Genomic DNA, 13,785 nt, shown 5'->3' with positions numbered 1-13,785 from the left:
AGTGGTATGAAGAGTATAGTAATGTAGAATGGTGTATGGATAATGAGCAGTAGTCTGGAAGTAATTGTGTTGTTCAGAGTTTTCAGTGCCTCCTACAGCGAGGGCTGAGTGATGGAGAGAGGAGAGCACGGCCTTCACCTCTGTATGACACCCATCCGTCCACCGCCGTAACAGGAGCGCATCAGAGCAACGGCCAACAAAGGCGGCTGGACTGGTTTGAGTTGTGCACTCACCACAATAAAAGGTCATGGAGAATATCTGTGTGTGCGCATGAGTGTGTGTGTGTTTCATGACAGAGACATCCATGGTTTGGTCTACTTAGCCTCTGTCCCATCATCAAAGGACACAGGTGAGAGCAGCATTGTGGGTCCTCAGTTCTCATGTTACCCTTTCAACTCAGGGAGGGCTCATCAAAGACGGGGGGCTTAGAGAGCACAAAATACATGCACACACACACAAAACATAAAAAATGCAAGAACATATGTGCACACATACATTACACAAACACATGAAGTCAGGAGCACACCAACATATGGGTAGAAGAATGCATGCAAGCAAGCACACACACCTTAGCTAGCTTTGTGAGTGCACCTGTGTGTGTGTGTGGTATAAGCATAAATTATGTAACTCATACTCTTCTTGTCCCCAGCATCACTTTGAACAAATTGGTCTTTCTCTATCACTCAAACGTCATTCTGTCACATAGTGATCCAGTATACTGTGCATCACAGCCTCATAATCTTCCACACAAACTTGTGCAAACCTGCCCTCACTGGCCATAACATGAAATGTGGTCTTATAAAATTGGATATTCCTGTAATGCAAGTGCCTAAAATGCTTAAGTTCTGCCCTTGCTCAAGGCTCATCTGGTTGATCCCACGGAGATACTAGTAATGACTTGCCAACTCATCATAATTTAAGACCCATCTTAGGGTGTTTTCCTCTTCTGGACCTGCATGAAGCAGACCTGTCAGGCCCTTTTAGCAAGACAGTGGGGGTACGCCAGGTGCTTCATAGCAGCAGCCAATGCATGCTTGACACACCATTTGCAAGCACGACACACACGCAAATAGATACGCCAAAGCTCATTCACAAGCACAAATGTCTGCAACCTCTTAATGTATAGCAAAGGAAATGCATTTTACTGCTCTCAAACAGTAATGTTAAACTTCTGCTTGATTGAGGAGTTCAGTACAATGAAATAAAAGATATAAGGAATAAGCAAAAGAATGGTGCTGAGTTCAATTTGAAAATATGCCAAGTAGATGACATATTCTAAATGTGATAGTTTTTCATTTGGTTCTGTATGGCCCATGAATGAGGACGGGGAATCATAACAATGCTTACAGAGTTTAAAAAACCAGAGGGCCTGTGCTTTTTAGAGATCAATATGTCAGAGAGATTGAATGATACAGGTCAGATGTGTTTATATGCATGCGACACCTCCGAGTGTGCAAATGAAAACAAACCATGCCTCAGCCCACTTTCCCAAAAGTAACTGAGTGCTAACATTATGATTTATTCCATTTCAGGTTTTCCCACATTATATCATAAAGTTAAACCCAATGAACCTCTTTGTAATTGGAGACCGGATGAGAACAACCACACTAAAACTGTATTTACCAAGGTCATTTTTCTTGGTGTTTGTTTCCAAATTGTGCTCCGACCTCAAACCCCCCTTTAAAATCCATGGGTAAAAGTAACCATCAGTGGAGAGGAATTATGAACGAAATCTATGTGATGGAAAGGATGACTCATTATTTAAGACTGACTATGGGCAAATTTGAGAAAAGATGGGAAAAATGGTCACACTATTTAACTCAGGCATCTCCAACCAGTACTTTTTAAGCTCTTTCTTGGTGGGTTGCCAAAAGCCTTCTCTGAATGCACATTCGCTTGATTTGTCTCATTTTTATACAGTCTGCAAACATTAACGTAAACTCAGTAATATAGAAGAACAAATCTTTTGTAACTTTCTACGAATTGGCTGAAAATATCTATCTGCAGGTAAACGCATCCTTGATCACACAGCTACACAGGAGTTTTCGAGATGAGGGTAGCTCATTGACGCTCTTGCTGTGTAAAAGTAGCTCAAAGCTTGAAAAAGGTTGGAGACCCCTGACCCACTGAATTTGAAAGGTTTCTATTCTGACAGTAGCACCCCACTACATTTGTTATCTTTTTGTTTTTTGTCGGTTCTTTTTGTCTGTAGAAAATAAAAAACATAAATAAAGAGTTTAAAAAAAAAAAAAAGTAACCATCAGTGCATGTGAAGTATCTGCCTTGTTGCTTTGTTTTGAATTCTAAAGGAGTAGTGTCCCAAAAATTCTTTATTGTTAAAGGACTTCATCCCATAACATAAAGTGTCCTTGTGTTGGTAGAAACACCTTTTTTATAACTCAGAGCAAGTTTGACATTTCTACTTTATGTCCATCTCAGCAGATAGATGGCAGCCAGCTTTGTGACTTTCAACACATAGATCATTAACCCACTAATGTAACCCCAATCCCTTACTGGTTTTGCCTGTGTGTTTTTGTACAAGTAAAACATGTTTGTAGAAAGTGCAAAGCAAGCCTAAAAACCCCCCACATGATCCTTCTGTGAGCATTCTTCAGTGTTACCGAGCAAAAGGCAACAGGCCTCTTTTATAAGCCACACCTACAGAGGAAAGACTTCAATTAGGACAAACATTAACAGGTGTTGGTGCTCCTCCTGCACTGAATATAAAACATTGATGTTTCCATTCCATTGATGAAAACTGTACTTTCTCATTAAAACTGCAGCTAACTCATAATTTTTGTGATTTTTTTATATTGTCATTTTGATAATTTTCATTCTCCCATCTGATTTATTTGCAGGATTTCTTGGCACTCATAGAGACAACATACATTCATATAATATATTCTCACCAAAAACCTAAAGAAAATGTACAGACGTCTCTGTCTTAGATATTTGAAATATGGATATTTAAACTTCATTAGCAGCAAATGATTTACACAAATCAGTAATCAGTCAGTAATCCCCTACCCTCTATGCTCGTATGGCTGCAGAGAAGAAGAAAAAAAGAAAGAATAAATATATGTAAAAATACATATTCTAGTTCTAGATTCTAGATCTTTTAAATTTCTGCATCCACTTCCATATTTATTTATAGTAGTAGTATACATAGTCATTTTTGTGCTTCCAATGAAAAAACAAAACATGGAAAAACATCTACATCTAGATCAAATAATCTGTGTACTTGCAGAGTTTCTAAAGTAAAGTCAAACTTTGATAAGCTTCTTATCACTGAGGAATTCTATGTTCAGCTTTATTAGTCACACAAGAGGACACACCTGTGATCTATCTATTTGATTGCACCCATTTGCCCATGTAGGTGTGGTCTTTATAAAGCTTGTTGTCTCCCTGGTCTGTAACACAGAGGTCAAGCCACATTCTAGCTGAAACAAGCTAATCTTCTTTTTTTTTTTTTTCATTTTCCCTCTTTACCAAAGAGTTTTTTTCATATAAGATACATTGATAACCCACAAATGTACATTTATTCTCTTAGATTCAGATCAAGATTCTCTTGATTTTTACTGTGTTTTTCCCACATGTAATACCCCAGGCAATTGTTTTAAGCCTGATGAGCTCTCTGTGGTTTGTCTGTTCTTTAATAGATATTGCTATTTGCTATGTGTAGTGAAAGTCACGCAGGTAATGTTTTCCACTTGGTCAAGTTTGGTGTGTTGTATAACTTTGTCAGATTCTCATCTGATCCATCGTCTGCTTTAGTTTCTGAGACATTCTGTCGCATTGTCGGCTCTAAAATATCTATTTACAATTACATGAACCACGTCCAAACTGTAGATTCCCTGTTGAAGAAAAATTCCATTAAAATATAAACAAGGCTTTTTAACCACTTCCAAGAGTGTGCTTGCATACACACATATCTACAGTATGCATCCATGTATTGAATCCTAACACTTTAGATAACCAAATATTTTAGTAATAAATGACAGGACAACCATGATGGATGCCATGTTTTGGGAAAACAATAACCGATGCAATAAAGGCAGCGATGTATCTAATCAGAAAAATCAAACATGAACTTTTCCATACATCATAAATGTTTGATGAGTCAACCCTACAGTCATTGTACTTCTATAAATCTCAAAGCAAACATGTCTCCTGATGTCATATGTAGCCTCTCTACCTTTCAGATATATCAAATGTCACATTAGATGCAAACTAAATTCACATCCATGCCAATTGCTGTCTTCTCTGTTTATTCGGTTGCTGTCAATCTGGTTCAGATGTTAACAACCTAAAGTCTCTCACAAACCTCAGAGCTTTCAACAAGTTCTGTAGTTTCTCTAATGAACCCTTACTCTTGCCATGATATCCTCCAACTTCTGCCTTAACACTATAATAATTGTTGCCTCATGATGCCATTGCATTTACAGCGGTAGAGTAATCCAGTGCAGAGGAAGCTTAAATATTTTTTTCATGGTTTCATTTCACAGACACCTTCACCACAAGCCCTTCTTCTGAGCCCAAGAAATGATGTCATCTGATAGTTTTTTAACCTAATGAGGTCCGCTACACATCAATGACTTGATAATATGTGTTTGTGTGTATCTTTCTACAAACATAAATGTGTGCTGTAGCTGGTGCCAATGTTGGTGTCTTGGCACTGCTGTCAATGTGAATGTGACTGAAGTAAATTTTGTGCCCCAGTTGAGTGGGACACTGGCATCAGTTTACTTCACCCCCAAACACACTGCACTGTACACTCAGCCTGATGAAATGATCCAGGACCTGCTGCTTGAAGCAACCAACCCTTAGTCTATTTCACTGTAGCACTCTCATCCATCTCATAACTTTCTTCTAACTTCCTGGTTATCCTCAGTGACAGCACTGGCCAAGCTTGTGGTAAGGAGAGGGGGGAAAAAACTAAGAAAGAAGCAAGAGCATATGGGCAATAAAATGAGACAGAGACTGGCCATACAAATAGATTGTAAATAGAGAATAATGTTAAATGTTAAAATTAAACAAGGGAAGTTTAGAAGTTATGGATGGATTGTAAACAAAGTAAAGCCTGTACATAAATCTCACATATACAGGCTTATGTTTTATGATAGACTCCATAAACCACTGTAACAAAAGCTCTTGTACTCTTCCAGAGAAGGTCTGCTCAGATCAGCCTCTCGGATCAGCTCACAGGAGCTGGAGAGAAAGAAACACCCATAACAGATTACTTACAGTACACCTCACACTTCACTTTCAAAAGACAAACAGTTCTTTCCAAACTAATATGCTTTTCTCTTTTTCCCTCACCAGACATCAAAAAGCCTTTCTTGGCTACTTGTTGCATACAAATTATCCGTGTGTGTGTGTGTGTGTTTCATTCTAATAAGCATTACCCCTCCACATGCACGTTCATGGATCAGTGCCATCTTCAGAGGTAGGTAAGACAACAAGGTGTGGCTGAATTTGCTAAAACTGTAAATACGTTATGCTCGATAAATAACGTGAATGATCAATTACCCACCATTACCATTACTTCACTCGATGTTAAATCTCACCGCTTTCATTGCCAGCACATGTGCAGGATCTAATTCCCTGATGAAGAGGGTGTCAAGAAGAAATACAGCACAGTAGTTCTTAAGCTCATGGCTTCAAAACTTTTGCTGTTAATCATGGGCACAATGTGGATTTTAGAGGGTATTTATACCAGTTACTCAAGGTATTTAACAAAACGTTGTCTAGTTATTCTTCTTATTGTTACAAAGTCGCATTTTGTTTACTTTTTAAACCTGTACTTTAAATCAGTAATTCAAAGTGTACTTAAATATTGTACTTTGCTGCACTAGGCATCGTCATTTTTATTTTACTTGAATACATTTCTTATTGCTGTGTTTAAGTACAGCCCGAGAGAGCTGCTAGCATGGCGGTAGTCTTGTTTTGTTGTTTCTCAAATGAGTTTCCGTGTTTTAAAAGACACAAACAAAAGAAAAAAAGGTAAAGCATGACAAAGCGGAAAAAGAATAGGATGTCCCACCCGCTACCATCCCGTATGTTTATGCCACTTTCACTGTCAAAAAATAGCTTTGCCATGTTAGAAAATGCATATTGAAACTGAAACTATTGCAATCATTAAATAGCCATTTGCTCGTGCCCTCAACTTTTAATGAGTTTCTAACATAACAAGCTGGAACAGGGAGAAAGGATAGAAAAATAAATATTTGACCGAATCAACAAAATTCAAATATGTTTAATATCTACCATCATCACTATAATCTCAGCACAAACACAGTTTCCTCACAGATGTTCCATCATCAACCCTTTCTGCCTCCTCTTACAGTCCTTTCCAGAGACATCTGCCTTCTGCTGGGCATACATTCTCAACATTTGTTTGGTGACATCTTAACTGTGGAAAAATGTACCTCAGTTCTGGGAACATGGCACTCGGTGGTGATGCTGTTGTGCAAGAGCATTCAGCTATTAAGAGCCAACACAACGACGATGCGTTTGGTTCTGCTTGCAGCCTCATAAAAGCAAAGATCATCTAAAGCTCCCTCTTTGCATCCAAGCTTTAATTCATTCCTTATAATGTGACGTTTCCCCCATCACCACCACCACCTTTGGGGAGTGCTGGCAGCAAATGAGACGTCAGCTCCTCCACTCCTACATGGCATGTCTGTTTTTTATTACAGGTTAAAAGTTTTTTTTCTCATTTTCCATTTTTTCCCTCTGAGCTTTCATTACACAAATGGTTCTTTTTTGGAAATAAGTATATGATGATAAATGACTGTTGGAGGCACACACAGTGTTATACTGCGGGCACATGTACCTTTGATGAGGAATGGAGGGAGGGATGAGAGGTATGTGGCTGGTGAGGTGGAAGAGGGGTGAAGTCTTATTTTTCTCCCTTAAAAATAAAGGTTCCCTCAAGACCTTTTTCAATTACTCATCGAAAGGTAAATTGGTCCGTTTATTTGACTGAATGAGAGCAGATTTCAAGAAAAATGAGTTCAATGCTTATGAAGTCAGAGAGGAATTTCTCACCCAACTCCCTCCTGTTAATAGAACTGTGTGCTTCGCATGTGGTGTTGATCTAAATGTGTCGAGCAGTGTGGTGTAGACCTGGACTGATGAGCTTTGTTTTTCAGACCAATTTCAAATATCTGCCTGAAAGACACAAAGGAGCATGGCTGACATCATCATTCATATGCATTATGCCTCATGAAAGTACCAACCTTTCAGAAAGCCTTTGTGCTGACCTCGCAGATCATGGTACGGCTGCTTTTAAAACTGTTTCCAGTATGGTGTGGACTGTACCGGGAAATGCCACCAGTGGAAACACCCACCAACACCTGCCAGTCATACTTACCGTGGCTGCAGGTTGGCAAGCCTCCAATCATCCGTTTTTACAACTACTCTGTCTGGAAACTTCTGATGAGGTGCTAAGTGTCTAATAAAGGGTGAGATAAAACTGCTTAAATCAGGACATGACTGCTTCCACACTTTTTACAAATCTCTTTATCATTTGCCAAGGAATGTGCCCAGTTATAACAGGCAGCACAGATGGTAACGAGTCCCACTTAGATTTCTGCGTTTTAAGCAACTACACAATTACCTGACTAGGCTTTCTGGTCAGCCATTTCAAGGTAAAAATGAGGCAAAATACCCTCATGATAACTAATTGTTCCATCACAATAAGAAAACACCTTTTCATTGAGTCATTGGTATTAATTTACTTTGCCTTTGGGGCTGTGAAAACTCATTTCCCATTTAAATTTTGAGCTCACAGTGTGTCTGAATGTTTTGACATCTCACTCCTGGGTTGTTTTGCCTCCAAGAGCCATCAGTAGCAGGCCACTGATTTTAAAACCAAAAACAAGCCCCAGTAAATAAGTTCATGCCGTTGGATGAGATCAGTTTGATTACACTTCTCCACTGCCTCTTCGTTTTAATGAGTGCCTCTGCAGACACTGTTTAATCAGAAGTTGCTGTATTTAGCAGCTATTCATCAAAACAGTGTTCACCACCGCATACATTTCCTCTTTATCACAACAAAATGTCATGAACTGAGCTCAGATTTCTTTTGGACGGGGTCTTTGCTCACTCAGCCAAAGGTTAACCAGCTTATTAGATCTCAGGCTACCTGCTGTGTTTGCCCTTGAAGAAGGCAGTGATTCAATACTACGTAGTAGTGAGTGCACAGTTTTTGGGCAGTGAATGTGTGTGTGTGAGTGAGTACATGAATGGCCTCCTGCATTGATGCATGTATAGATGCATAGATGTGTGTGTGTGTGTGTGCGCATTTTTTCTCCTTGCATGTGCATATGTTTGAGAGAACATGTGTGTGTGATTGGGAGTGTAAATGTATATTTATGTGAGGGTAAATAAATGGATAAAGGTTTGTGTTTCTCTTCAAAAATTTGTAAACTAGTCGACCTTTGATTTAGTTTTCACAAGCTCCCTCAAAAATGATTTGCTAATAGATTTAAGGCTATACTGCAATACTGCCATTTTAAAGACTGCTTTTGCTGCCTTTTTTTTTTTTTTAATACAGGTACAATTCTTACATTTCCAGGTTTTGGGGAAGAAAAATTGTACCTAACAATGATCTCTTTGGTTGAAAACAGTGAAACCCAAGCGAATTCAACTTTTGTAAATTTCAGTAAAGCAACAACACCTCAGTAGGCCACACAAAATCCACCACTGGATACAGTCTGTTGATACAAACAGTCACTAGTCACTGTATGTGACACCTCTGTAAAATGTAATGCAATCTAATACACCAGTTCATTTTTTATTTTTGATGATTTTCCTAAGGGGAAAGTTTGGTAGAAGATCATTTACCTGCTTTGCTATTGAACTGATGCACTGTAATGATCTAAAAACAAAATTATACAACAAATAATGCTCAAGTTGATGTTTTTATGTAAATGTAGTTATTGTCATTTCACTGGTCATTATGACGTGATAAGATTCCATGTAGAATCCCACCATGTTCTCATTCTTTCTTTACTGAGCAAACCTGAGACAAACTCAGGGGAAGGTCCTCATATCAATAAAAACAAAACTCAAGATGAATGATCAAGGCAACTCTTCTCTCAGGCCAAGCTCAGTGTACAATGATCTCCGTCAGGAGGGTGCATTTTGCGATGCAGTTATCAAAGTTGCGGATGTCGAATTTCAAATCCATAAGGTCATCCTTTGTAACTGCAGCTCGTATTTCAGGTGAGTTTATCTGCTATTAGGAGGGAATCTGATGAATTCATATCTTTAAAATGAGCAGGAAAAATTAATGATCAGTTAATGATGTAAGTCTGACAAATACACCAGTCACAATGAGGAATGAGTTACATTGATTGGGCATTTGTGATAGCACATTTAACACAGAGGAAACCTGATATTAAAGACCTGATGAACACCAAAAATAATATACAGAACATGTTTTGAAGGATCATTTTAATAGTCAAAAGTTAAGTAACAGTTAACAGTTCCCTGTTAGTCTATACACAGTTCAATATAAAGAATAAACTTCCATGAGGTGTGTTGGTCATTGGTTGGTTTTTGGATGTAAAGCCCAATTGGACTTTGCTTGATGTGTTGTTCAGTAATTGTTCCATACTACTGTACATCTGAGCAGAATCTGAGTATGCTGAGTGTTCAGAAAAGTGGTAAATTAGTTGTCAAATATGCTCATAAATTTTTATGCACTCTTGAAACAGTTGAGAAAAATTCAATACACAAAGGAAAAGGAGAAACTGTTCACAGCTAATGAAACACTTCCAGAAAGACCACAGAAGAAATCAAAGTAAAACAATATAAACTACATAAAAACATGTCCAGTGGCAAATGTATTTTATAATTTCCTGTTAATACAAAATGGTAAAATAAGTTGATTTATACAGTATAGCAGTATACTATAAGGTTAGTATACACTGATTAGTATATACTATACCAAATAATGTATAGTCAGGTGTCTTGAAAAATGCTATACTTCAAAAAGATGTCAAGAAACGGTTGAAAACAGTTAATTTTCAATTCTCTGTTGTGTCTTCACTCCAACCCACAGAGCACTCTTCAGACGCTGGTCAACACCAGACAAAAAGGTCTTTAACATGCCTGGCCTGTCTCCTGAGATGATGCAGCTCATCATTGAGTTTGCATACACTGGCTTTGTTCCTGTGATGAGGGGCAACGTACAGGAGCTGCTGCTAGCAGCCGATCAGCTCAATGTAATGGACCTTGTGCAAACTTGCTTGGACTTCCTGGGAAAGCAACTCTGCCCAGAGAACTGCATCGGCATCTGGCAGTTCACCAACATCTGCTTCTCGTCCGAACTGCAGCACAAGGCCTTCTGCTATATCATTGATCATTTTGAGGAGGTTGTTTGCTATGAAGAGTTCTTGCAGCTCTCTGTGGAGGAACTCGCTGGCATCATTGATAGAGACGACCTCAATGTGAGAAAGGAGAATACTTTGTATGAGGCCATCATTCACTGGATCGCCCACGATCTTGAAGAACGAAATGGACATATCACTGTGCTTTTATCTAAGGTATGGTGTTATCCTGACAGCAACAATAATCAATACTGTAAGGCCACTGCTGTCAAATTTAAGTCCATTCTATGACAAAGTTCTGCAGGTTTAAGAGTGCTTTCTTGTCCGTAGTTCAATTAATTTGGCCCGCACATACATATTGTTGTCATGATTACCAAATGATGAAATCGTTTATAGAGATAGGGAGATCATATAGTAGAAGTAAACAGTTTTCGGTCAGCAAATGGATTTAATGGCAGTTTAGTTTTTGAATTTATATTAAAATCACATATCGAGCACAAAACTTTCACACGACAAACAAAACACACCGTAGTCTGCAGTTGTTAGAAGTAAAAGCAACCTAAGTTTGAGAGGCTGAAATTGGTTTTGAGACTAACTCAATACTGGGGACAGAGCACACTAAATTGTTCTCTAGACCAGCCAATGAACATTGTCCCCCTTTTGAAAGTTAAAGCCATATATAAAGGTATTCTTATAAAATGGCAGCAGAGGTCTGGACCACTGTCCATTAAGTTCAATTAAAAGATTCTGTCCTGTTTTGTCTGTGCAGGTCCGGCTGGCCTTAATGAGTGTCGAGTACCTCAGGATCAATGTGAGGTCTAATGAGCTGGTGAAAAACAACCATGAGTGCCTGCACATGACCACAGAAGCCTTGCACACCATAAATCTCATCATGGCAAACAGGCCCTCTGTGTCTGGGCTCTGTACACCTCTCGCCCGCCCTCGCCTGCCTAATGCCATCCTGTTGGCCATTGGAGGCTGGAGCGGCGGTGATCCAACTAACGGCATAGAAGCATATGATGTCCGTGCTGACTGTTGGTTTAATGTGACTGACAATCGGGAGCGCCCTCGAGCCTATCATGGTACTGCCTTCCTCAATGGGTATGTCTACTGTGTTGGTGGCTTTGATAGGGTGGAGTATTTCAACAGCATGCGCAGGTATGACCTGAGCACAAACACCTGGCATGAGGCAGCACCCATGTACTGCCGCCGCTGCTATGTGAGCGTCACTGTGATGAACGGATGCATCTATGCCATGGGAGGTTATGACGGCCATACAAGACTCAGCACTGCAGAGCGCTACAGGCCCGATACCAACCAGTGGTATCTTATTGCTCCCATGCATGAGCAGAGGAGCGACGCCAGCTGCACAACACTCCAGAACAAGGTGGGAAGGAACAGCTGGGAATAGTTCAGAGTAACAGAGTAGCATGATAGTGACTAAGCTGATACTTTATCTGACCTTGTGATCTGACCTGTAATGCATTTTGTAAAGAAAATCAAACTATTAGATAAAAATGAGGTCCATGATTAGTTTTTAACTTTTTGCAGTTGTGTTTAAGTAAGTGGAAAATTGTCCAGAAAGTAGAGTAAGACTAAAGGTCTTTGGCAATCTATATCTGAAACATTTGTGATGTTCTCTGCATGAAAGTGATAATACATGTGTTTTACAGTATTGAATACTGTAGTTAATTTGTGTAGGGATGGTATAACATTTGAAACAGGTTAAATACAGTATAGCCTAAACATAACACAGGTCTCAACCCCTCCAAATAATTTATAATTTTTTTTCAATGATAATATAATGTATATAATGACAATATACATTTCTGTATTTTATCAGCTTGCGCTGATCAATTTATTGGCAGATAATATCAGACCTTACCAATCCAGTTTATTTTTCAAGTGGATTCAGAGATTCTTCATTAGACATTGGGTCTAGGCTATAATTCATCAATTATCCTACAATACTGTACAAATATTTCTGTCTTATTTGTCTTAATAGAGGATACATAGTGATCAGTTGAAGCCAAGAAAAGTGCTAAACATCTTGATGACCCTTCTGTTCTCCCCAGGTTTACATTTGTGGTGGTTTTAATGGGAACGAATGCCTGCAGACATGTGAATATTACAGTCCAGAAACCAACCAGTGGACAATGATCACCCCAATGATCAGCCGGCGCAGTGGAACTGGCGTCACTGCATATGCTGACCAAGTCTATGTAGTAAGTAGATAAAACACTAGAAACTTATGAACATTGCACATTTAACCCTCTGGTCACCATGAAGGTCTGTGTCAAATTTAGTGGCTGTTACCAACCGACTGACAGACTGACATTGTCATCCACATAGAAATAGCGTTGGCATAACTAAAAACTCATTATGTTCTGAATCGTACTGAATGTACTGAATTTTTAACTCAGACACTTTGAACACGGGTGTTCTTTCTTGTGTGTTGAGAAACTGTCTGCATTTAAGCACTTTATTTTACTTTTCTGCCCATAGGTTGGTGGCTTTGATGGCAACACACGTCTGCGCAGCGTTGAGGCCTACAACCCCCGGACCAACACCTGGCAAGCAGTGTCCTTCATGTTGACCCCCCGCAGCAACTTTGGCATCGAGGTGATCGACGATCTGCTCTTTGCTGTTGGGGGCTTCAACGGCTTCACCACCTCCTATAATGTCGAGTACTACGACGCAACAACCAATGAGTGGTCTGAGGCCTGTGACATGGAGATTTACCGCAGTGCCTTGAGCTGCTGCGTGGTGTCCGGGATTCCTAACATTGCCAAGTACGTGGTCCCTCGTGACACCCTGCCGCTTTTTGAGTTGGATGAGGAGTCAGGAGACTCCAGCTAATACTCCAACACAGTTTTAGCGTAGTCCTGCCCTGTGCCACCATCCACCTTGGCAAGACTTGAAAAGTAATGAAATAAATTTCCTCATGCATCAAGCTGCTACTATACTAGAGATTTCTTTAACTTTTCAGTTTGTCTGACAACTTGTAAGTTTCATGCTATGTGAGAAGGGTGCTGTGGCCTACCTGCAGACGTAAGGTTTGATCCAGAGTGTGCTATTGCAACAGTAACTCGCAGCAAAAAAGTCCTGCATCCTTATTATGCCCAACTGTCCCCCATAAAATCAAGGGGAGGATCAGTGCTGTCAGTAGGCTTCTCATTTTTAGATTTTTTTAAAGATGTAACACTATATTTATTTTGTGAGGTAACCGAGCTATAAAATCAAACTGTTGGCTGTTGTCTGGTAGCCATATGGGAACATCAGACAACGGTGCATTGCCTGATGAATAACAGATTTGTGATGAATGTTCAAGTCAGGCATAGAAGCAAAAGTTTGGTGTTAGTTTTAATACAACTGAAGCATTTTTTGCTTTACATATGGAAAAAATCCCAAAAGATGACCATGTTACACCTTGATTCAAATCCCA

General features: G+C 39.4%; 2 protein-coding genes across 2 annotated transcripts in view; one reads left to right on the top strand and one right to left on the bottom strand.

The window, feature by feature from the left end:
• LOC139204990 (exostosin-1a-like) overlaps positions 1–13,785 on the bottom strand; it is a 436,963-nt gene that overhangs the window by 274,452 nt on the left and 148,726 nt on the right. The window lies entirely within an intron of this gene.
• Positions 9,119–13,199, top strand: LOC139205606 (kelch-like protein 10). The gene is made up of 5 exons (XM_070835870.1): positions 9,119–9,231; positions 10,073–10,556; positions 11,110–11,727; positions 12,416–12,565; positions 12,846–13,199. The coding sequence occupies exons 2-5, from the start codon at positions 10,119–10,121 to the stop codon at positions 13,197–13,199; spliced, it is 1,560 nt and encodes a 519-aa protein (XP_070691971.1). The 5' UTR covers positions 9,119–9,231; positions 10,073–10,118.

The sequence above is a fragment of the Pempheris klunzingeri genome, chromosome 8 (assembly GCF_042242105.1).
Source record: "Pempheris klunzingeri isolate RE-2024b chromosome 8, fPemKlu1.hap1, whole genome shotgun sequence".
Classification (NCBI taxonomy): domain Eukaryota; kingdom Metazoa; phylum Chordata; class Actinopteri; order Acropomatiformes; family Pempheridae; genus Pempheris; species Pempheris klunzingeri.
The sequence above is the reverse complement of the archived record's forward strand: the minus strand, read 5'-3'. Positions and strand labels throughout refer to the sequence as shown.